This window comes from Xyrauchen texanus, chromosome 3 (genome assembly GCF_025860055.1).
Source record: "Xyrauchen texanus isolate HMW12.3.18 chromosome 3, RBS_HiC_50CHRs, whole genome shotgun sequence".
In the NCBI taxonomy this organism is placed as follows: domain Eukaryota; kingdom Metazoa; phylum Chordata; class Actinopteri; order Cypriniformes; family Catostomidae; genus Xyrauchen; species Xyrauchen texanus.
The window spans coordinates 36381280-36407131 of record NC_068278.1 but is presented as its reverse complement, the minus strand read 5'-3'; the positions used below and the strand labels follow the sequence as shown (position 1 = coordinate 36407131).

Here is a 25852-nt window from a genome sequence, read left to right as displayed (position 1 = left end):
TAAATCAACTCTGTAACAAACTTTATTTTCAGTGGCATGTTTCTCCTTTTCCACTTTAGCCAAGGTGAGCTCCAGGTCATCAATGTCTTTCTTCAGCTCAGAGCACTCATCCTCCAGTTTCCTCTTCTTGGCTGTGAGTTCAGCATTGATTTCCTCCTCATCCTCCAGTCTTTCAGTTGTCTCTTTGAGTTTAGCTTCAAGCTGGATTTTGCTCTTTATCAGACCCTCACACCTCTCCTCAGCATCTGAGAGATTCTCAGATTCCTGACAGGTAAATAAATATATATTTTACCTACTATTGTTCAAAAATATCTATCAAAATGTAAAATTTCAGTAAGTTCATTAAAGCAAACTCACAGAGGCTACTTGAAGCTGCAGATCATTCTTCTCTTGCAGCAGTGCTACCATCTTTTCCTCAAGCTCCTTCTTTTTAGCCTCAGCCTTTGCAAGATCTTCTTTGCATTTTGCATAGTCCTCTTTCATGTTTGACAGCTCCTTCTCAGTCTCAGCACTCTTCAGAAGAGGCTTAATCTTGTAGTAAACCTTCATCCATGGCCAGTGTTTGACGTTCATGAATGATCGGATGTTGTATTGAATGGTGTAAATGGACTCTCTGTAAATCAGTAGTGATTAAATGTCATAAAAAAAAAATAAAAATTACAGTGCTATCTGGAATACTAAATTCTGATTGTTCAATGGTGCTATCTAGTGGTCTGATATTTCACAATAACAACCATTCATCTGTGGATTAAGTTATATCAGACTAGTCATCCAGGAATTGCCAGTCATCTTTGCAACTTCTCATATAACAAGTAAGCTAATAAAATAATTTCAACTAAAATCAACTGTATATTTATTTATTTGTTAAGTATTCTTGTACATAGTGGGTAGAATTGAGCTATTGCTAGAGACTCTGCAGCTTATTCCTTCTCACTTTAAAACATTTTCAATGCAAATTAATATTTCATACCCATTTATTTATTTAGTTTTGTTGGTAGCTTTGTAATAAGCGGGATAATTAACATTTTGGATTAGGGTCGTGATCACCCTGTCAGGGTTTATTTTGTGATATCGACTAGCTGACTGTACATTATCCCTTACATAACTCACCTCCTCTCCATCATCTTCACGAACTCCCTTCTCATCAGGTAACCACGGCAGAGAGCCTGAGTCATTGTTACCAGAGCAGCCAGTTTCTCATCACGCATCTCTTCAAGAGTACCCAGAAGACCAGCTTTGAAGAACACCTGAATATGTGTATAACAAAGAAGTTTGTTTCCAGTGTTATGACTTTAAATCATCAATCATGAGTAGGAGTCTTTGAAGTGTAATGCAGAATATAAACCTTTGTGTGCCCGAATCTATACTGGTCATGATTAACATCGATGGATCCCAGGAGTTTCTCAGAGGCCTTCTTGTTGTCCATAAACTGTCCCTCAGGAATAACACTGGCATTCAGCACCTTGTATCTATGGAAGATTTTTCAAAATGCTTCATGTCTTTTATTAAGATAAGCCTCAATGAAGTGATATTTTAGTCATAATTACCTCTGTTTGAAGTCACCATAGAGGATTCTGCTGGGGAAGCCCTTTCTGCAAATTCTGATACCCTCCAGTACACCGTTACACCTCAGCTGGTGGATAACCAGGAAGTTCTCCATGAGACCTATAAAAATAGTTTATATCATGAGCTTTGTACATAATTCAAATGAAAACCTCTTAAAGTTCTTCATTACTTTACCTGGAGTCTTGGACTCATTGGGAATCAGACAACGCACAAAGTGAGGATGAGTGCTCCTCAAGTTTGTCATAAGCTTGCCCAAGTTCTCCTATAGAGAATAAAAAACGGTTCTCACTCTTTTCAAATACAGCAATAATGTTGTTATATCAGCTTCAACTTCTTCTGTACATACCCTGAACTGGGAGGACACTGTCTGCATGGAGCCACCCTTCTTCTTTCCTCCCTTCTTGCCAGTTTCTTTACAAACATTGAAATGATTTAGCTAATTTGAGCTATTCAATCATTCTCTATTTAAAATATTTTTAATTTATAATTACCCTCAACAACAGGTGGGTAGAGAGTAGCCAGAAGTTTGACAGAAGATTTCTGGTACAGTTGCACAACAGACTCATTCAGTGGATCCTTGTTCTTGTCTAACCAGCCATTGATGTTGTAGTCCACAGTTCCAGCGTAGTGAACCAGAGAGAAGTGGGCTTCAGCCTTGCCTTTGGCAGGCTTTGGTTTCTGGAAGGCTTGATTTTTGCCAAGGTGCTGATCATACAGTTTGTTCTTGAAGGAAGTGTCTGAAGCCTTGGGGAACATGCACTCCTCTTCAAGGATGGAGAAGATACCCATCGGCTGTTTGTAAATGAATAAAGAGTATTACAAAAAAAAAATCACAGATTTTGTGAATAGAAAATGGTAGAAATTAAGAAGTTTATAAACCAGTAGAAACCTTCTCAATGAGCTCAATGCAAGCAGCCAAGTCCATGCCGAAGTCGATGAACTCCCAAATAATGCCCTCCTTCTTGTACTCCTCTTGTTCCAGCACAAACATGTGGTGGTTGAAGAACTGTTGCAGTTTCTCATTAGTGAAGTTGATGCACAGTTGCTCCATGCTGTTGAACTGGAGAGAGAAACTTTTACTGAACACTGAACTTAAGTCAACTTGCATTCAAATTAGGTAAAAATAATTCTTACATCGAAGATCTCAAAGCCAGCAATATCCAGCACACCAATAAAGAACTGTCTGGCCTGCTTTGTGTCCAACATCTGATTGATACGAATGACCATCCACAAGAACATCCTCTCATAGATAGATTTGGCTAAAGCACTAACAGAGTTGTACACCTGTGAATAGAATACATTGTAATTTTTATTCCAATGTCCTTCTGCTTTAATAATAGTCAGATTCACACCTAATTTTTAGGTCTAACACATCTGCAGGGTTAGGAGAGTTACTTTTTAAATGTAATCCATTACAAATACCGATTACTTAGTAAAAATGTAATCAGTAACAATCCAGTTACCTTGATAAGAAAGTAATGTAATCAGATACCTTTTTTGATTACCTCAAGATCACGTTTGTGAGTAAAGTCGAGAAAGAGAAAAGGAATATGTTCTGAATGCCTTTTAATCATATCTTCTGAAGCAAACAAACAGTTTATGAATAATGTTATGAGTGATGTAGCTATTATTATAGAGTTAATAATAGATAGTATGAACAAAACATGAAAAACAGGGACACCACCTTAATAGGAAAACAGAAAATGTTAAAACGCGCATTTTTAACCAAATCAGGTGAGTCCACTATCTGTTAAAGAAAATTGTTTATTTTCTCATCAAGCAAATACAGTTAGAATAGATGCACTGAATTATGTCTTGGTTAACATTACAAAATCTGACAGGATATACGTCAGATTCAGAAACACTACAAAGTTTAATTCTGCCATGTACTGCAGTTAGAATGTAGACTAAAGGGCACTGACCATTCATTAACTTCTGACTGCCATAGGCAGATCACATGCTCATCATCATCATTATTAATGTCTCCAGTGCATAGCATCTTGTTTTAATGAATAGATCAAAATAGATTTAAACCTTTTTACTGTGTCTTGATTTACTTTTAGTTTTAAAATGTTACATTTGCCAGTATTTCTCCCTCACCCATACTTTTGAACTGTTCTTAACAATACATTTGTAATATGTATCAAAATCAGATAAATTATCCATTGCAATTTTCCCCTAAGAACTTAATATTTTCAACTCATTTGGTATTCATGTGTACAATCTGGATTTTTTTTTAACAAAGAAAAAAAAGAAATGCTGTCCCAATTATAGTTGTCATTACAACATGAAAGCATTTCAGAGAATAATTTTAGAGTTCAACTGAAGTTAAGATGGAAATGAGAAGTCACACTAAAATTTCGACAGTAGGCATCCTGTGCACCGGAAAACTGTCCGTTCGCCAGAGGGAGTGGAGTTTCTCCACTTTTATTCCTGTTCTCGCATAAACGATCGACAGACGGTCAGATGGCGAACTTAGGGAACACATGATTCATTTTAGCTATCCTTGCTAATGTGATTTTTGTGTGGGTCTTACCTTTAAATGCTTATTTAAATTATATATTTGGTCTTGGAAAATCACTGCATCTTCACAGCAGGAAGGTCAATTGCTCTGAACTTTAATTTGGTTTCCCTTTTATCCATTGAAGAGACAAGAATATAAAAATTCCACAAAAACAGCACATTTATCATGGTTAAATTTTGTGGTCAAATAAACAGGACAAATCAAAACCAATGTGTAGTGTAAGGCATAGCATTTGAATTTAACTTTCCTCTTGAGAAGCGTAAAGGCACAAAAACTCCCCTGACAAATAGGTTTGTTTTCTTATGAAATGACGGAGGAGAGAACTGGCTTTCTTGCAACTGTTAACAAGAGGTTTCTGCAGCTTAATGCCGAGTCATTTTAGATAGAAAGCCTGAAAGACACATCACGCTGACGCCAAACCTGTTTGTATCGGAAATAGGAAGTGGCATCTGATGCCAATTATCTCCTTATTAACATTCATTTCCAGCAAGGCACTCTGATCAATCAGTCATAATTTCCCACATGAGATTAAAGTCATCATGAAACGGAAGTTGTGACCGACTTCCATATTGTGACGTATTTCCAGTTTATCGACCAAGAACAAAATGTAGGGTGGTAATTTTAGTTTATCCATTTGTTGTTGATTGGATTGGTAAAATATGTCTGTTGCATAGAGGAACGGAGGCAGATCTGAATGCGAGTTTGCAGCGGACACACACCCCTACCACCGTGCTGTTCCAGTCACAGCCAATTGTCAGTGAAATTGAGCAGCGATCAAAACACATTTATGATGAAACTGACATCATAAATGCACAAATACATCATTGTCTTACAAAGAGGCTGAGTGAGTAAAAGATAACCATATTTTAACGTTTTGAATCACAATACACTAAATATAAAGGGGAAAAAACACTTGCTCGTACTGTGCATCCCAATACAACTGCATTCAAAAATATAAATAAGCTCCAGAGGCATCCAAAGCATTGTATTCATTAGTGATCACCTCAGCAATTCAGGCCGGAAATGTCTTGAACACAACCGCAAATTCGCCCTTATTCCTTCTCATTCGAAATGTAAATTCAAGCCAGCTGACCCATGACCAAAGAATTTTGGGTTAATGAACGAAAACAGACAAAAACACACTTTGCCATCTTCACCAACATGGGATTGCTGCTTCGTTCAACTCTACGCAAGGTTGTGGTATTTGTAAAAAAGGGGCAGGGTTTAAGTGGACTAAATAATTGGAGAAGTCCTGCATACGTCACCAGAGAGAAGTCTTTTGTTTCACCGGAAGATCGAGTTTTTGTTTTAAGATTACAAGGTCAAAAAAATATGCATGGATGAGTCATTCACAATAAGACCAACACCATGCATTTAGAAAATAGCTAGTGTGAATTTTTATTTCATGCTGACTTGAATGGTTTGACCACATTTGTAAGACAGGTGTTATTTACACATGTGACAGTAATTGGTGCCAGATTCACACAAGTCAAGAGAGAGAACCAGAAGAGATCTCCATCTAGCTTCTGATCATATCTATACCACTATAAAGCAAGCAGTGGTCTTCATAATTTTATGTCAGGAGGATCTTTTGTGTATTTTTTTATATATTGAAAATTGTAATCCTGCTAATAATCCCAATATTTACCAAATGTACCTGTAATTTTAATACTTTGAGTTTTTATGTGACTATAACGGATTACAATTACACATTTTTTGTATCTTGATTACGTAACGCCAAGTATTCTGTTACTCCCCAACCCTGCACATAGCAGGACATACTGTATGTTAATACATACCTGTGGCACAGTTTGACCTTTGGTCACAAACTCATTTCCGACCTTCACTCTGGGGTAGCACAAAGCCTTCAGCATATCAGCAGAGTTCAAGCCCAGAAGGTAAGCAACTTTGTCAGCCTCTGCAATTTGTTTTGTTAAAAATTAAAAAAAATTATCCCATATCTTTCACTGACAGCTGTAGGAAAAAACTATTTCTTATAAGATAATAGAAAGGGATCTTTCAATCGAAGTATTCTTAAATGGGAATACACATTAAAACGATTGAATCTCACCCTCTGTGCCATCAGGCTCAGCTTGCTCTTCACGCTGCTTCTGCTTGAACTTCATGTTACCATGATGCAGCACAGCTCCAGTGAACTTGTAGATGCCCATCTTCTCCTCATTAGTAAAGCCCAGAATGTCAATAGCAGTCTAGATATTACAGTAGAGGATGAGAACTAGGATCTGACATATTTATATAGCAAATGTCATTAATCAGATTAGCAATGACTCACATCAGTTGCAACCAACTCCTCTTTATCATCAATGCTTGCCACAGTGATCTGACCCATACTGCACATGGGGAAGTCATAGGGGTTGGTGGTTATGAGCGTCATTTCTGTAAAACATAGAGAGCATTTTTGACAGAGTATTTTACAATACTATTTTGAATAAGAACAAATGCTTTGATTGAAATGTGTCAACCTACCAATCAGCTCAGGCTTATGGTTGGTCATCATCTGGTAGAAGATGTGGTAGCCTCTCTCATCTGGAAGCTGGAATGTCACTCTAGACTTCTCCAGTAGATCTGTAGAGAAAATAATGAAGTCATGATCTAAAGAATGATAGACAAAGAAAAATGTACAGATTGATCAATTAAAAGCATGTCCACCTACATGTCTCAATATCAGCACTAGCCAGTTTTCCAGTTGTGCCAAAGTGAATTCTGATGAATTTACCCTGTTTATAACAAAATAACATTATTGCTACTGTGCAATAGAAAAAGTCCAGCATAACTGCATTCAAAAATATAAATAAGCTCATCCAAAGCGTTGTATACATTAGTGATCACCTCAGCAATTCAGGCGGGAAATGTCTCGAACCTGTAACCTGACCCCGAAGCTGACCCGTAACCAAGGAATTTTGGGTTAAGGAACGATAGTTTTAAAGGAAAACAGACGAAAATACACCTTGCCATCTTCAACAACATGCGATTGACACTTTGTTCAACTCTACGCAAGGTTGTGGTATTTATAAAAAGGGGCAGGGTTTAATGGACTAAATGATTGGAGATGTCCTGCATACATCACCAGAGAGAAGTCTGTTGTTTCACCAGATGATCGAGTTATGATATTTGTATTAATGATTACGAGGTCAAAAAAATTACTAAAATACATGCATGGAAGAATCGTTCACAATAAGACCAATAACTTGCATTTAGAAAATAGATAGACATAGCATAACAAATGCTCTCTATAAATAAAAACTGGTGAACTTACAAATCGAGATGAGTTGTCATTTCTCACAGTCTTGGCATTACCATAAGCCTCAAGCAGAGGGTTGGCAGCAATGATCTGGTCTTCAAGAGATCCCTGTAGTTTAAGGGGTTACATTTGAAATGTCTCTTGTAAAGATAATTTGCAAAAAATTTAAACATTGATATAAATATATTTTTACATCTCATTTCAAACCTGCATTTTGCCAGGAGCTTGATCTTTCTTCTTGTCACCCACCACTGCAACAGTGGCAAAGTACTGAATGACACGTTTGGTGTTCACAGTCTTTCCAGCACCAGATTCTCCACTGGTTTATGAGAGATGATAAGACAGAAGATGAAATATTCTATTTCAATATGTGCAATTTCCATGAGAAGAAAATAAAACCATTCTTAGCATCTCTATACAGTAGATACATACGTAATCAGGACAGACTGGTTCTCTCTGTCTGTAAATTCAAAGATAATAATTTTTAATTTTTGTTTTATAAAATCTAAAATCCAGAATTCCAAAAATCTAAATTATTTAAAAATTAAGATCTTACCAGTAAGCATGAACTGATAGGCATTGTCAGAGACAGAGAAGATGTGGGGTGGGGCCTCCATACGCTTTTTGCCTCTGTAGGCAGCCACCACTTCTGCATCATACACTGGGAGCCACTTGTAGGGGTTCACAGTAGCACAGAACAGTCCAGAGTAGGTCTGAAATGAGCAAATAAGTTGTCCAATTAAAGCATTGTAATCGAAATGAACATTAATGCTATTTTACGTAGCTTCTTAACTCACATAGATCATCCATGCTGCATAACGCTCTTTGAGGTTATAAAGCACAGCCGGTTCATTGAGATGGGTCATCATGGCCATGTCCTCAATCTTGTCATACTTGGGAGGATTCATTGGGTGGACATCATCCTCCTTAGCAACTCTCTCCTACAATGGTAATTTATTAGCTTAACCAGAGAAAATTTGCAATGATTAATGTATTGTGCTTCTAGTTTCCATGGAATAAGGAAAATTCACCTCCTTAGTGTCAAGCACAGTAACGGTGACTTTGCCACCATCTCTGCTCTTGATTGTTCCTTTGACATACAACTCTTTGGTATCAACCACATAGCAAGCAGTCTTAGCATCAAAGGGCTTGTTTTGAGCCTCAATTCTCTCCTTCTCAGGCTTGCGTAGATATATGGCAGCCTTGCCATAAACGGCCATCTCTACGTCAGTACTCATGGTGCCAGCTTACTGGAAAACGTAAAGAGAAATTGTTTTGTATTGAAATAATAACCTAGTGGTTCAACATTACACTAAGCACAACAGTAACAAACTGATATGCAATGTAGTACCAACATTTTCATTTCAGCTCAATATCTGCTTCAACTATGTCAACTAACAACAATACATAATGCTAAAATAACAATAACAAAAATTCAATTTTTTTTCAAAACAAGTCTGATAGTGGTAATAAATGTTTGATAAACTCTGATATCAAGATATTCTATCTCTGTACTGTATCTAATGCCCCCACAACAGAATGAAATTATCTACCCTGCACAAATTAAATTTTCCTGTGTGTGACAAAATGCCCTGAGCAAACAACACAATCTTAACCAAGGTATCAAAAACAAACTCTGGCTTGACATATAGAATAAGCTACATAAAAATAATTGCAGGAGTCAATACTAATTCAACACACTCATTACATTAATGTAGGGACATTCGCCTACCTTCCCTTTTTTGAGACCAGATGAAATTTCCTGCAAAATAATTAAGTTACAGTTAAACATCCATGATTACACAAATTATGTTTTTTTTTTAAACAAGAAGAATTTTTTTTATTGATACTGCTTCATTACAAACAAACAGGATCCTAGATATATTATCAGTTTATCTCGTTTTGCTTCGCCTGCAGGTTTGAAGTGGTTAACATAAATCTTGCCAAGTATATGCCAACATCCATGCAAATCAACTTACCACCAGCTGGAGCTCCTCCAGTCTTCTTCTGTTCGGCTGATCATGTCCTCCTCCACACTTATATTAAGAGGAACTTGCACACTAAGCAGATACTAAATATGGAGAGCCATTAGAGTTTAAATTACTGTATCTAGAAGCTGTCCATTCACAGAATGTCCATCCCAAGAATGGATGTAACAGCCATATTAGAAACCAGTTCCAGAAAAGGCAATAAAGCAGTTGTATTAAATAGAGATATCAGGTAGAATCATAATCAGAGGATCATTTCGATTTATATTGCTCTTATAACTTATCTTGATAAGGGCATATAATGGATTGTATGTTTCAGGAACACGTTTTATTTTCATGTGGAACTTGAATACGATTACAATACGATTTTAAAGATACAGGTATTTGCTACTCGTCATGATTACCTATTGTTGATAATAGACATATCTTGCATCAAAACAGATACTGTACATATTGAGTTGAAAAAATACATGACAAGGTGACCACTGTATACTTGCTTCATAGAATTTCAATTTAGGCCACGAGCAAGTTGATGTGAGGGCATATTGCCAGATGGGGTGGTAATTGACTATCATGAGCACTCATGCTGTCTGTCACAATTCCTCTATGAGTTCATGGATAAATTATCCGTACAGCTTGTTAACACAGTCATGTGTGTGAACGTTGAAATAATTTTCTACATAATTATAGATTAAACAGTCCATTTGATAACATATGCAGATGTTTTCAGAAGCGTAATTATTTTTCTTTCCATTTATCGTTTTTGTTTACAAAACCAGTAGGCTAAATGACAGCGCAAACTTACCTTAATTATTATAATTGTTAAGATATTCGAGAAATAATTACAGTAAGGTTATGATCAGCGATATAGTTATAGACCTGTGTTACCCTTCTTTTCTTTTTTGCTTTCCCCTCTCCCTCCCTCCACATACTAGTGAAAAGTTGGTCCTGCCCAGGCGCGTCACTAGACCCCTTTTACTGGGGCACATGTCCCAGTATAAATCTGCTGTGCCCTAGTAAAAGCTCGTTTGAGTTTTAACAATTTACTTTATTTGTCAGTGCATTCATTTAGATTGATAATCCCAGAAAAAAGAAATGGATATATCTAAATGCAACGCAGTAACCCACACAATCAACGCTTGTAAAAGCAACGCAGTTTAACCGAAAACTCAAATCTGATGCATGCTCGCAGAAATCCATGTCCGTGCGGCGCGCGCCTCAGCGCTTGCTATAACCAAAACCTCTGCAGCGCGCACAGCCACACACACGAGACCAGGAGCCGGTTGCACCAGCTATACGTACTTTACAATTTAGCCTAGTTGCGGCGTAAATGGTAGGAACAGGTAGGACGTAACCCTATGTATGAACTAAATATTTATGGGAGCCTCCGATCAGGAGTAATGGTTGGAATAAAAATGCAGATTAATTTAATGACATCAGTGTGCTCATGTTTTGCGTGATAGTCATCAATCATTTCGACATATATTATGAAGTTGGCATTTACACTCGTTTATAGGGAAGCATATTGCATTCACTTGAGAAAAAAAAATCTACTCTGTTTTTCTGAATTAACGAGTTATCTCAGAATTACGAGATATTTTTTCATGGAAAAAAAAGTTTTTGCTCTGTTTTTCTGAATTAACGAGTTAATTATCTCAGAATTATGAGATAATTTTTCATTAAAAAAAATATTTTGTTCTGTTTTTCTGAATTAATGAGATCCCTCAAAATCTTGCCAGGAGCTCTATTTTAGCTGGATTGCATGGAAATAAACATGTCCCGCCTTTCAAGTTTAATCCGGTTTTATTTTACTTTGGGTCTGAGACATTGGGAGATACGAGAAACTATCGCGTGCGCACGAGATACTTTCGCGTGCGCACGCGTTACAGTTTCCGGTGTGTGTATAGCTCTTTTCCGATTGCGTCATTGCCATCATTCATTTACTCAAAGATACTGAGGATGCGCATGAATTTATAGAGATATATTTTAAACTTGGCCTTCAATACAAAGACATTACTGTCTATGACATTTGTAATACTGTCATGGCTGAGACACGCTTTGATCTTCCAAAGGACACTAATCAAGCAATAGACTTGTACTTGCATTTAACACGAGAACTACCGGAATTCTAGAACTACTAGAATGGCTATAGCGGTCATTCTGACCGTTCATACTAGACTGTAGGCCTACCAAATGTCATGTCATATTTACATTTGAAACTTCTATTGAGGTTTTAGAATGAAGCTTCTAATGTCTGTCGTCATATTTCATGGCGTCATCACCCTAAAAATTTATTGAATAAAATAGAATAATATGGATTAAATGGAGCGCCAAGCGAACGCAGATAGTCCTACATAATACGATCTTTTTTTGTAATATATAATAGTGCTATTCACATGCATAGGCCTATATATATAATATATTAGCTGCTAGACTGCCCCGTGCCTCGCTTTGTGTAGGCCTACAGCAAGTTTTTTCCACCACAGTGAAAAGGGTTTTGAAAGTCTAAACGCCAACAAACATGGATTGAGGCGGAATAAGATAAAAACATGTTGTGAATTTTGGAAATTATTACATCTATCCTTTTTCAAAACATGTTGACTTTTCGGATTTACAACGCTCTGGAGTTATTGGAAATTGGAAACAATCCTATGCAGCCACCACTGGAATCAAAATCCACGAATAAATGAATCTGTTATATTAATAATAACACCAGGACACGAAATTTTAATTCTAATGAATGTGAAAATGTATTAGTTCACCGACTTTTGGTTATAGTTCAGCTTGATTCCAAGCTTTTTCAAATAGATGTTTCTAAGTCAAGCCTTTTGTGGGATGCAGCAGCCCTGGGACACTGCGGTCAAGCCAGCCGCCACTTCGAAATGAGCGGTCAAACTAGCCGCACCTATATTTCGCGGTGCGCGTATACACTGGTTATTGCGGTATGACCGTAAGAACTAAAACAGGTTAAATTCCTGCGAAGGCAATTTCACATGCATTCATTTATTCTGTCTGTCTGTCAGAAAGAAAGACAGAACGAAAGAAATATTTTAGCACACCTCACAACCTGTCACTGCATGATATATTGAATTCCAAAATAAGAACCCCCCCCAAAACTCATATATTACCTTTTTTGTCCATACATTCAGAAAATCATAAAAATAAAAGTCCTAGCTTCCACAGACCAATTTCACCTCAGATGGGGAGGACACCTTCTCAAGGTGTGAACTACAATGTTTCAGGACATTCTGATGTTGTCTTCCAAAATATGAGCCCCCCAAAAATCGAATATTAGATGTTTTGTTTACACATTCAGAAAATCATAAAAATAAAAGTCCTAGCTTCCACAGACCAATTTCACCTCAGATGGAGAGGACACCTTCTCAAGGTGTCAGCTACAATGTTTCAGGACATTCTGATGTTGTCTTCCAAAATAAGAGCCCCCAAAACTCTAATATTAGATGTTTTGTGTACACATTCAGAAAATCATAAAAATAAAAGTCCTAGATTCCACAGACCAATTTCACCTCATATTGGGAGGACACCTTCTCAAGGTGTCAACTACAATGTTTCAGGACATTCTGATGTTGTATTCCAAAATAAGAGCCCCCCCAAAACTCATACATTACCCTTTTTGTCCATACATTCAGAAAATCATAAAAATCACTGCGAGAACATGACCATGACAACGTTGCGGTCGCGGCTTGCTTACAACCGTAAGCAAGCCACTCCAGCCGCCCCCCGTGTCGCTCCTTCTTCCCACGGGATTGAGGACGATGCGGCTGGCGATGGAGGCGATTCGGGGATGGTAGCGGGTGCAGCTCCGCCGGGTACGCCCCCTTGGACCACCCGCGCCCCGGCACGCTCATTGACTCCCGTCCCCGCTCGAGGCGGCGACGACTAGCCTCACAGCCAGTCTGCCTACCCTCTTGCGATGGAAGCAGACGAGTTCGCCGCGGAATCGTGGGGCGTGGTATCTGATGCTGAGGACTCCTCTGGGCTGCCACCTTCGGGCCTGCATGCCCAGGAAGAGGCCGACGCAAAGATGTCCGATATGCTTTCCCGGGCAGCCAAAAGCGTGGGCTTGGATTGGAACCCTCCAGCCTCCCCACAGCCATCAAGGCTGGACGACTGGTTCCTGGGTGCTGGGCGCCGCTCACAGCCTCGCCCCCCGGTCCCGTTCTTCCCGGTGGTGCATGATGAGCTGACGTCTTCATGGAGAGCACCCCTCTCCACTCGTCGCACCGCCACCTGCTCATCCGCCCTCGCCACCCTCAATGGCGGAACGCGCCACGGGTACACGGCGATTCCCCAGGTGGATAGGGCTGTTGCGCTCCATCTATGCCTCGGAAGCCCTACCACCTGGCGGGGCCGCCCTGTACTCCCTTCCCGGACCTGTAGAGCAACATCCTCGCTGACCGCGAAGGCCTACAGCGCCACTGGACGTGCCGCTTCCGCCCTGCATTCCATGGCTCTCCTGCAGGTCCACCAAGCCAAGGCACTGCAAAACATGCATGGGGGTGGCCCTGATCCCGACGCGCTGCAGGAACTGCGCTCAGTGACCGACCTCGCCCTGAGGTCACAGCACAGGCGCTCGGGCAGGCGATGGCGACGCTGGTGGTCAAGGAACGCCAGCAATGGCTGAACTTGGTCGAGATGCGTGAAGCTGACAAGACTCGCTTTCTCAACGCCCCTGTCTCCCAGTTTGGCCTCTTCGGCGACACCGTCGAGGACTTCGCCCAGCAGTTCTCCATGGTGAAGAAGCAGACAGAGGCCATTTCCCACATCATGCCTCGCCGCAAGCCTGCCGCCATGGCCCATGCCCCGTCTGCTTGCCGAGGGTGTCCTCCCACAGCCAGAAGACCTTCTGCTCCACCTCAACCCGGGCCCAGCTCTCAGCCCCGGCGTCGAGCAAACCGTGGGAAGCGTACGCCCCTTGTCTCACGGACCCCCTCGAGGACCCGGAAGGGTCCCAGGCGCTCCTGAGACAACGTACCCAGAGTTCAAGAAGTTAGCTCCGGAGGTGGTAAGACCGCTCCGTCCCCCGGTGGAGGGCCGGGAGGAGAATCTTGTGTTTTTTCATTTGCCGCACCCCTCAACAGGGGCTGCGGTACCCAAATTCTCAATAAAAGAGCTATTTCCTTTGTCTCTTGGTCATGTGGCCCGCAAATGCCGTTCTCACGGCACTCTACTTTCAGGCCTCAACCATCCTGGCTCCCTGGACGAGGTGTCCCCGCCCTCAGCCCCATGACTGTTCCCCTGGCTGGCCAGTTCAGACGAGTCCAGAGGACGCCAGCATCAGACCTCCTCCTCAGTCACGAACCTGCCCCCCGCCGGGTGCGCGGAGCAAGGTAAGTGCTTTGAGTTTATTCTCAGCACCAGAGCCTCGGGACGCTACGTTGCTTCCCGACGCCGTGTTACCTGTTCCGCACCGCTGCGAAGCCCCGCCGTGTACGTACAAAATACTCGTTCCCTTGGTTCCCCTAGCACGGAGCTTAGAGAAGTGGCTTTCACTGCCCAACCCGTTGCGCTGGCTGCACCGGACCATTCGACTCGGTTATGCAAATCAGTTTGCCAGGTCTCCGCCCCCCTTCGTGGGCGTTAATTTTTCCGCAGTGCACGACAAACATGCTCAGTCCCTGCGTAAAGAAATCGCCTCCCTTTTAATCAAGGATGCGATAGAGCCTGTCCCTCCAACCGAAATGAAAAAGGGTTTCTACAGCTCTTACTTCGTTGTACCCAAGAAAGGCGGCGGCTTACGACCGATCTTGGACCTGCGAGTTTTCAATCGGACCTTGTCCAAACTCCCGTTCACAATGCTCACCCAGAAACAAATTCTATCTGGCGTCCGGCATCTAAATTGGTTCGCAGCGGTAGACCTGAAGGATGCGTACTTCCATGTCTAGATTCTCCCTCGACATCGACCCTTCCTGCGGTTCGCGTTCGACTGCCAGGCGTATCAGCACAAAGTCTTCCCCTTCGGATTGTCTCTGTCCCCTCGTGTCTTCACGAAAGTCGCAGAGGCGGCTCTTGCCCTGCTCCGAGGAGCTGGTATACACATACTCAATTACCTCGACGACTGGCTCATTCTGGCCACCTCGCGAGAGTTACTATGCGCGCACAGAGACCAGGTGCTCAAGCACCTCAGCTGTTTGGGGTTTCAGGTCAACTGGGAGAAGAGCAAGCTCACCCCGGTCCAGAGCATCTCTTTTCTCGGTTTGGAGTTAGACTCAGTCTCAATGACAGCACGTCTCTCCAACGAGCGTGCTCAGTCAGTGCTGAAATGCCTCGCTTCCTTCAAGCCAGGTGCCGTGGTCCCTCTAAAAGGTTTCCAACAGCTCCTGGGGCATATGGCATCCTCCGCGGCAGCAGGAGTACCCTTGCAGCAGGTGTCCCGACGCGTTCTGGTTACAACCGACGCCTCCAAACTGGGTTGGGGCGCCGTGCGCAACGGGCGCGCAGCCGCAGGCCGGTGGAACCGAGGCCCGCTGCACTGGCACATCAACTGCCTAGAGCTGCTGGCTGTTTTTCTTGCCCTGAAGAGGTTTCTCCCATTAATTCGGGGCAAGCACATCCTAGTTAGGACAGACAACACCAAGGTTGTAGCCTTCATAAACTGCCAAGGCGGAGTACGCTCCCTCCATATGTCACAGCTCGCCCGTCATCTCCTCCTTTGGAGCCAGCAGCGACTCAAGTCACTGCGTGCCACTCACATCCCCGGCAACCTCAATGCGGTAGCGGACGTGCTGTCAAGACAGAGCTTGCTGGCGGAGAGTGGATGCTCCACCCCCAGTCGGTTCAGCTGATTTGGGACAGGTTCGGCAAGGCCCAGGTAGACCTGTTTGCCTCCCAGAAAACCTCCCACTGCCCGCTCTGGTATGCCCTGACAGAGGCTCCCCTCGGGGCAGATGCTCTGGCGCACAGCTGGCCCGTGGGGCTGCGCAAGTACACATTTCCCCCAGTGAGCCTTCTTGCACAGGTGCTATGCAAGGTCAGGGAGGACGAAGAGCAAGTCACTCTGGTGGCCCCCTACTGGCCCACCCGGACTTGGTTCTCGGACCTCACGCTCCTCACGATAGCCCCTCCCTGGCGAATTCCCCTGAGGAAGGATCTTCTTTCTCAGGGATGGGGCACGCTCTGGCACCCGCACCCAGACCTCTGGAACCTCCATGTCTGGCCCCTGGAAGGGATGCAGAAGATCTAGCCGGCCTACCACCGACCGTCATAGATACTATCAACCAAGCCAGAGCCCCCTCGACCAGGCATCTTTACGCCCTAAAGTGGCGTCTATTCGCATACTGGTGTTCTTCCCGAGCTGAAGACCCACAGAAGTGCGCGGTTAGGTCAGTGCTCGTGTTTCTACAGGAGAGGCTGGAGAGGAGGCTGTCCCCCTCCACCCTCAAGGTGTATGTCGCCGCCATCGCGGTTCACCATGACACGGTAGACGGCAAGTCTCTTGGTAAGCACGACTTCATTGTCAGGTTCCTAAAAAGTGCCCGGAGGCTGACTCCCTCCCGGCCTAACCTGTTCCCCTCCTGGGATCTCTCGGTCGTCCTCACCTTGAGAAGGTGTCCTCTCCATCTGAGGTGAAATTGGTCTGTGGAAGCTAGGACTTTTATTTTTATGATTTTCTGAATGTGTAAACAAAACATCTAATATTCGAGTTTGGGGGGCTCTTATTTTGGAATTCAACATCAGAATGTCCTGAAACATTGTAGTTGACACATTGAGAAGGTGTCCTCCCCATCTGAGGTGAAATTGGTCTGTGGAAGCTAGGACTTTTATTTTTATGATTTTCTGAATCTATGGACAAAAAAGGTAATATATGAGTTTTGGGGGGGCTCTTATTTTGGAAGACAAAATCAGAATGTCCTGAAACATTGTAGTTCACACCTTGAGAAGGTGTCCTCTCCATCTGAGGTGAAATTGGTCTGTGGAAGCTAGGAACTTTATTTTTATGATTTTCTGAATGTATGGAGAAAAAATGTAATACATGAGTTTTGGGGGGGGGGCTCTTATTTTGGAATACAACATCAGAATGTCCTGAAACTTTATAGTTCACACCTTGAGAAGGTGTCCTCTCCATCTGAGGTGAAATTGGTCTGTGGAAGCTAGGACTTTTATTTTTATGATTTTCTGAATGTATGGACAAAACATCTAATATATCGAGTTTTGGGGGCTCTTATTTTGGAAGACAACATCAGAATGTACTGAAACATTGTAGTTGACACCTTGAGAAGGTGTCCTCTCCATCTGAGGTGAAATTGGTCTGTGGAAGCTAGGACTTTTATTTTTATGATTTTCTGAATGTGTAAACAAAACATCTAATATTCGAGTTTTGGGGGGCTCTTATTTTGGAATACAACATCAGAATGTCCTGAAACATTGTAGTTCACACCTTGAGAAGGTGTCCTCCCCATCTGAGGTGAAATTGGTCTGTGGAAGCTAGGACTTTTATTTTTATGATTTTCTGAATGTGTAAAGAAAACATCTAATATTCGAGTTTTGGGGGGCTCTTATTTTGGAATTCAACATCAGAATGTCCTGAAACATTGTAGTTGACACCTTGAGAAGGTGTCCTCTCCATCTGAGGTGAAATTGGTCTGTGGAAGCTAGGACTTTTATTTTTATGATTTTCTGAATGTATGGACAAAAAAGGTAATATATGAGTTTTGGGGGAGTTCTTATTTTGGAATTCAATATATCATGCAGTGACAGGTTGTGAGGTGTGCTAAAATCTTTCTTTCTGACAGACAGACAGACAGACAGACAGACAGAATAAATGAATGCATGTGAAATTGCCTTCACAGGAATTTAACCTGTTTTAGTTCTTACGGTCATACCGCAATAACCAGTGTATACGCGCACCGTGAAATATAGGTGCGGCTAGTTTGACCGCTCATTTCGAAGTGGCGGCTGGCTTGACCGCAGTCCTGGGACTGGAGCGCTTTTGCGAGTGGTTTCTGATCATAACATTGCTGTTTTAGATAAAACTTTAGTTTCACATGATTATTAGGATAACCATTAACTAAACACATTGCTCGGGGAATTTTAAAGACATCTTACAGCATTTAAAAAGTGAGAATCTTACCGTATGACACACAAGCAAGCAGAGACCGGCTACACACCAATGGCAACATATCACACTTCTGCTAGCCAACCAGAAATTCTGTCCACCTTGCAAAATACAGTGGACTCACTGAGAATATTATGCATAGAGAAAGGGCTTGCATTAATTTTGAGTAAAATATTAATTAAAATAATATATTTGATGTTGGGTGCAAAATTTTGATTTAACCTTATTAAATTTTAATCCTACATGTTATTCAAATCAAAATATTTGTATTAGAACAGTAACTTAATGGGATTATGATTGAGTCATTTATATCCCTACAGGAAAATGTCAGGCAGAAGATTCTAAATCATACCAGGGATGTCGCTAGTGTCACGATTCCCTTGTTGTCTGCCCTGGTTTCACTTGTCTTTGTCAAAACTACACTTCCCAGGATCCCCGGCCCTCATTACTGCCAGCCCTGTGTCATTGTGCTCACCTGATTGTCGTCTGTCATCATCATGTCTCCAGTGTATATAAACCCTGTTTGTTCTCCATTCCCTTGTCAATCGTCAATGTATATGGATGCGTGTTTTGCCGTTTTCCCTGTGTATGTTCTCCGTGTTTTTGTTTCTTATGTTTACATTTTTGTTATCCCCTCGTGGATGTTTTGTTTGTTCCCAGTGTTTTGTTTTATTCTGTGTTTTCTTGTCTATTTAATAAAAGAACCTGCTATTAGATCCTCGCCCCTCGTCTGCCTTCCTGCTCATCGTAACAGAACGATTGACCCAAAATGGATCTAGCAGTGTTCCTCAGAGAGCTGACAGAGGCGGACTTGTCTGTTCGGGAGTTCACCCACTTCTTCGCCAGCGTGGCCAGTTACACCGGCTGGGATGATGATACCCTGAACAAACCGTACCGGTTCGGCATACCCAGACATCGATGGTGGGAGTTACCGGAGACCGGAGACTACACCTGGCAAGAGTATGTGGGACTCGTCGTGGAGGAATTCGCTGCCGGGGAACCACCTCTTTTGATCCCGGCTCCCGCCTCTGGGCTTTCCGCGCCAGCCACGGTGAGTGAATCAACTCCCACACCTGCTGTGATCAGCGAGCCAGCGCCTGCAGCCCCTATCGTCAGTGAGCCAGCGCTGCCAACTTCGTCCGCCCGGAGGAGGAGGAGGAGAAAGAACTCTGCTCTCCAGCCTCCGCCAACCACGGCCAACCAGCCAGCGCCTGCAGCCTCGACCGTCCCAGAGCCAGCGCCTGCAGCCTCGACCGTCCCAGAGCCAGCGCCTGCAGCCTCGACCGTCCCAGAGCCAGCGCCTGCAGCCTCGACCGTCCCAGAGCCAGCGCCTGCAGCCTCGACCGTCCCAGAGCCAGCGCCTGCAGCCTCGACCGTCCCAGAGCCAGCGCCTCTCGAGCCTCCCAGGGCTCCGCCCCCGAGTCTTCCAGGACTCCGCCTCTCATGTCTCTCGAGCCTCCCAGGGCTCCGCCTCCCGAGCCTCCCAGGGCTCCGCCTCCGAGTCTTCCAGGGCTCCGCCTCCGAGTCTTCCAGGGCTCCGCCTCCGAGTCTTCCAGGACTCCGCCTCTCAAGTCTCTCGAGCCTCCCAGGGCTCCGCCTCTTGAGCCTCCCAGGGCTCCGCCTCTTGAGCCTCCCAGGGCTCCGCCTCTTGAGCCTCCCAGGGCTCCGCCTCTCGAGCCTCCCAGGGCTTCGCCACTCCAGCCTTCCAGGGCTCCGCCTCCCAAGCTTCTCGAGCCTTCCAGGGCTCCGCCTCTCGAGCCTTCCAGGGCTCCGCCTCTCGAGCCTTCCAGGGCTCCGTCTCTCAAGTCTCTCGAGCCTCCCGAGCCTCCTACGGCTCCGCCTCTCGAGCCTCCCAGGACTCCGCCTCTCGAGCCTCCCAGGACTCTGCCTCCGGAGCCTTCTACGATGTGGTCTCCTGAGCAGTCCACGGCTCCGTCTACCTCGGCTCCACCCTCAGAGTTCCCCATGGCTGTGGTCCTGAGGCCGCCTCCCAGGCCTCCTGAACCTGTCTTTGCTCTGTGGCCAGCTCCCAGGCCACCTGATCCAGTCCTCTTGTGGCCACCTTGGACTGCCTGTCTGCCCCCTGTGCCTCCTTGGACTGCCTGTCTTGTGCCCCTTTGGACTGTCTGTTTGCCCCTTGTGCCCTCTGGGTCTGTCTGTTTGCCCCTTGTGCCCTCTGGGTCTGTCTGTTTGCCCCTTGTGCCCTCTGGGTCTGTCTGTTTGCTTCCCCCCCCCCTCACTCCTTGGACGCTTTTTGTTTTTGTCTTTGAGGAGCATCTGGAAGCCGCTCATTTGAGGGGGGGGGTTTATGTCACGATTCCCTTGTTGTCTGCCCTGGTTTCACTTGTCTTTGTCAAAACTACACTTCCCAGGATCCCCGGCCCTCATCACTGCCAGCCCTGTGTCATTGTGCTCACCTGATTGTCGTCTGTCATCATCATGTCTCCAGTGTATATAAACCCTGTTTGTTCTCCATAAAAGAACCTGCTATTAGATCCTCGCCCCTCGTCTGCCTTCCTGCTTATCGTAACAGCTAGTCTGCAGTGTCATCTAGCCAGGGGCACATGGATCAAACATAAAAACGGATCAAACGATAAACGGATCAAACACATTTTCATTTGAAAACAAAGCGAGAATTACAACTTGTCGGCTTATTGTTCATTATGCAGAAATTAATGCTAACAATAAAATCTAAGTAATTTAAAATGTAAATTAGCAATTGTCATTTATCATAATATTAATAAAGAAAAAATTATGTGAAGTCAAAGAATTATGAGATTAAAGTTGTAATTTTTGGAGAATAAATAGAAAGGAAAGTAACATCAAAGCGATGTTATGGACAACAGCAAAGTGGAGCATCTGGGTCTTTACATACAACACCACTAACCAGGGAGATAACTTGGCTCAACCAAGCTGAATTTGTAGGAAGTTCCAGTCAATTCAAGAGAGCTTTATTTCCATTCTGCTATGTAGAGACATACAAGGGAATGAAATGTTGTGCCTCACAGCACCACGGTGCTATATAAACATATTACTCATAGACCTATCTAACTTATATACTTTACAGACAATTAACACATGTAGTGCAACAGTACAGAAAACAGTGCAAAGAAAACATTCTGGGCAAACAGTTCAGGACATTAAGAGCATGAGGACATTAAACTAACCAAGAGGATAAGTACATCTGAGTCTCTAGTTTGAGAAGTAGATGCCTCACATGTCCTCTGCTGACAGCTTCATTAAATTCTACCCGCTCATCACCAGTTTAATGTACAATAGTATAGAGAAGACCCAGGGGTGCAGGCCTTATGGGAAGAATTGCAATGAAAAAAAGCCACTTTTGAAACAGAAAAACAAAATGAAAAGGTTAGAGTTAGCAAAGAAACACAGATATTGGACATCAGATAATTGGAAAAGGGTATTATGGATCTTAAACACATTGAGCTTTTGTGGGATCAGCTAGACGGTAAGGTGCGTGAGAAGTGCCTGACAAGACAGCCACATCTATAGCAAGTGCTACAGGAGGAAGTGTGAGGTGAAATGTCACCTGAGTATCTGGACACACTGACAGCTAGAATGCCAAGGATCTGCAATGCTGTCATTGCTGCACGTGGAGGATTTTTTGATGAGAACACTTTAAAGTAGTTTAAGAAGTTCAGATTTTTTTCAGATTTTTTTTTTCAAATTGTAATAGTCATTTTTCACATTATTAATGTCTTGACTGTACATTGTGATCAGTTGAATGCCACTTTGGTGAATAAAAGTAGACATTTCTTTCCATAAGTTTTTCCAAACCTTTGCCCGCCAGTGTATGTCTGATATTGGCAACAAAAAGCAGAGCTTTATAATAAAGTAACTTAAACAATAGCACTGCATTTATTTTGTTTTACTGTAATGAGAAATATATATATATATATATATATATATATATACACACACACACACACACACACACACACACACACACACACACATAATCAAATATTATTCGGCACACTTTTTCTTATTATTTTTTCCACTTGTTTCACTTTGCATGTAAATATTACCGGCATATAACATGTGCACAAGTGTTGTGCTCGTACCCGTTTACATTTCAACGTCAACAGAAGAGAATAATAAGTGTCATGTAATCGTGGGTTTCTTACCTTGTCAGATTTTTGAATAAGCTTGTTTTTGATACGTACGAGTGTTTTGCTCATTGTCATGCTCCGTGTCGTCTGGGAGAGGCTGGCTGTTGAATGCAACTTTGCTGCTGCTGTTTCTGCCTCGACAATCCACCAATTTGTGTAATGATGTTGGCGTAAATAAAACGACATGTTTGATGTATTGTAACAACGGGACATGACGCTGTTGTTTGGCAAATTCGTCAAGCTGTAACGCTACAATCTACTTGGCGTTTGCCATCGATCTTCTCACCTATGTACTGTAAGTGTTGCTCTGTTTTACTGTGAGCGCTCCGCGCCCCACCATCGTGGAGGAGATTGTTTTGCAGTTCTCAATGATGCGCTGCTTGGTTGTAATTACTCTATTATGTGTTTATGTATTGTACGATACATATGGTACTGAATCGTACTATACAATACGATATGATATATAGGCAAAGGGGGGCTACTTTGAAGATTATCAAACAAAACAGTCACAATGCAAAACTTAAAAAAACATTTTTGCATTTTTGTATGGTTGTATTGTGAGACATAAAGATTGAAAAAGAGACTCTAAAAACAGAATCTGTGAATGTTCTGTTAAAGGAATAGTTCACCCAAAATTATCAAGTAATTTTATATAGCAGTAGGCTATATATATTATAGCAAGTTGCTGATCATTTACTCACCCTTAGGCCATCCAAAGATGCATATTAATTTCTTTATCGCAACAGGATTTAAGATTTTTGTAAAGTATCCCAGGTTTTAGCGTCATCAAATGCAAGTGAATGGACACCCATTTTTGGGTCGATAAGTAAAAAAAAAGAAAATGCTGCCGCGTTATGCAGAAAACGACCCATCTTCCTGCATCCAGTGAATTTTCCTAGGAGAGGCTTGTCCTACTGATCCCCCTTTTTTGGGCTAAGGGGGAGTCCATTTTACCAGTAGGAGGAAGCATTGCGTTTATTTTTGCCTTTGAGTTTTAAATGTATGTGTATTTGTATGTGAATTGCTCTTGATTTCCTATCACTTTGATAATATTTGTATTTTGGTTCATTTGTCCCTGTTTTGTCCCGTTTTTTTTTATTATTGTTTTTATTATAATTTTTTATATTTAAGGGTTTAATTTACCTTTAGTTCCCATTAAATGGTTTAGACCCTCAATTGAGGTGGGACATTTTTTCAATTTAAGTCATTCTGCTTTTGACCATGGGAAGAGAGGAGGGAAAGCCCCTGTCTGACTGTTGTTTTCTATTTTTTTTTTTTTACTTTACATATAAATGAGCACCCTTATTACTGATCACAATAAAAACACCTTTTTTGATTATTCCTGTGAATCCTATGCCTTCCTATCACCTCCCCTTGACCCTTTCCGGGACACACTATGACAAGGTCGCACATAGTGGCAAAACAGTTCCATGTCTAATGTTTCTTTTTAGATTCTTGACTGAAGCATTGTGTTCCTGCAATCATCCAAGAACACATTCATGGAATATTTATAATTCGCGCTAATTACGTTTTATGATCCCCTATATTAGCTCAAACCTATAGGCCAAATTATGGTGTACTGAACTTAAGTTGCAATGAACCAACCTCCTCCTTAGGATAGAGCTTGATTTTTGTCTTATGACATACAGTATTTATCTACTATCTACACCTATGCAAGCAGAAACTATATATTGGCTATTTGTATGAACATAGCCATAGGTTACTTGTACCCTTACTGACTGTGATTAACAGTCATCTTGAAAGAAAAACATGATTCCCTGCTGTTAAATAAGAAATTAATGATCTTGCCTAATAATTACATCAACTAAACCCTAGAACAGCATTATTTGATTCAACAGAATTTGTATATTTAAACATAGTTTTTAAGTTTGAAAAAATCATTCAAAGATTAACTTAACAGTGTAACTAGGGTGCGTCTCAATCAGCTCCCTTGATCAGTTGTCAGGGCACTGATCAGGGAGTCAGCCATTTATAGGGATGTCTTAATCAAAAATCAATTTGAGTCAAGCATCACCGATAGACTTTTTCAGCTACAGTTTTTTTTATTTTTTATAACCGTTTTCTGTTAAACATTGTGCTTATGATTGTGTTATGGATGGGGGTAAAATTATATCATATGGAACTGCATTCAGTTGTTTGTGGTGTTTTTTTGTGTATGTAACTGGTGTTTTTTTTGTGAGCTATCCTTTAGGGTTTAAAATCTACCAGTAGACAGGCTTGGACCTGTCTTGCGCCCAAATTATTTCTGGAACTATTTAAATTCCAAAGTTGGATCCAAAACATTCCCACAGTGCACCATAAAAACCAGGGAGCATCATTGCTCACTATGTTTTTTTAATGGAAACGTCGCTATGCCTTTTGAAGTTTTGATTCGTTAGAGCACAAGTTTAAAACTATAAACTCAAAGCCTTATTTTCTCTTTAAAATAGATGTTGTTTGTTATGTATTTCATCCATAATGAATATGAAAGGGCAACAATCTTTTAAATATTGAAGAAGGATTACCAGTGCCCAAATTTGAGTTTACCATATACTGATTCACGACATAGGGAGCTAGGGAACTGATTGAGAAACAGGGAGTGACATAAAAGAGAGAAACTGTCCCGGGCCATCAGAGAGACAAAGCACGCACACGCCCAGATAATCAACAGTCACTTCCAGGACAGCGGCGACATGCGGCGCATGTGGCAGGGCATCCAGGCCATCACCAACTACAGGACAACATCAGTTGCCTGTGACAAAGATGCCTCCCTTCCAGATGCACTGAATGACTTCTACGCTAGGTTTGAAGCACAGAACAGCGTGGTGGTGAGGAAGACCACCCCTCCTCCCAATGACCAGGTGCTCTGTCTTACCACAGCTTATGTGAGGAAAACTACGTAGAGTCAACCCATGGAAGGCTGCTGGACCAGACATCAGTCTTGGTAGAGTGCTCAGAGGATGTGCAGACCAGATGGCAGATGTTCTTACAGACATCTTCAACATCTCTCTGAGCAGCGCCGTCGTTCCAACGTGCTTCAAGGCCACCAGCATCGTCCCCATGCCAAAGAAGTCTTCAGTGTCCTGCATCAACGTCTACCATCCGTCGCACTCACAACCATCATCATGAAGTGCTTCGAGATGCTCGTCATGAGGCACATGAAGACCCAGCTGCCACCCTCACTAGACCCACTGCAGTTTGCGTATCGTCCAAACCGTTCAACAGACGACGCCATCGCCACCACCCTCCATCTGGCTCTCACCCACCTAGATAAAAAGGACTCATACGTTCGAATGCTGTTCATAG

At 42.5% G+C, this 25852-nt stretch overlaps 1 protein-coding gene across 1 annotated transcript in view; it reads right to left on the bottom strand.

Moving 5' to 3' along the window:
- The window catches only part of LOC127630260 (myosin heavy chain, fast skeletal muscle-like), a 72811-nt gene extending 63376 nt beyond the window's left edge, over positions 1-9435 (bottom strand). Inside the window, 7 exon segments of the mRNA XM_052107753.1 lie at positions 7560-7671; positions 7785-7812; positions 7909-8065; positions 8150-8293; positions 8384-8602; positions 9085-9114; positions 9332-9435. Of these exon segments, the coding sequence (XP_051963713.1) occupies positions 7560-7671; positions 7785-7812; positions 7909-8065; positions 8150-8293; positions 8384-8590 (648 nt within the window). The 5' untranslated portion in view covers positions 8591-8602; positions 9085-9114; positions 9332-9435.
- Positions 9436-25852: the final 16417 nt, after the last annotated feature.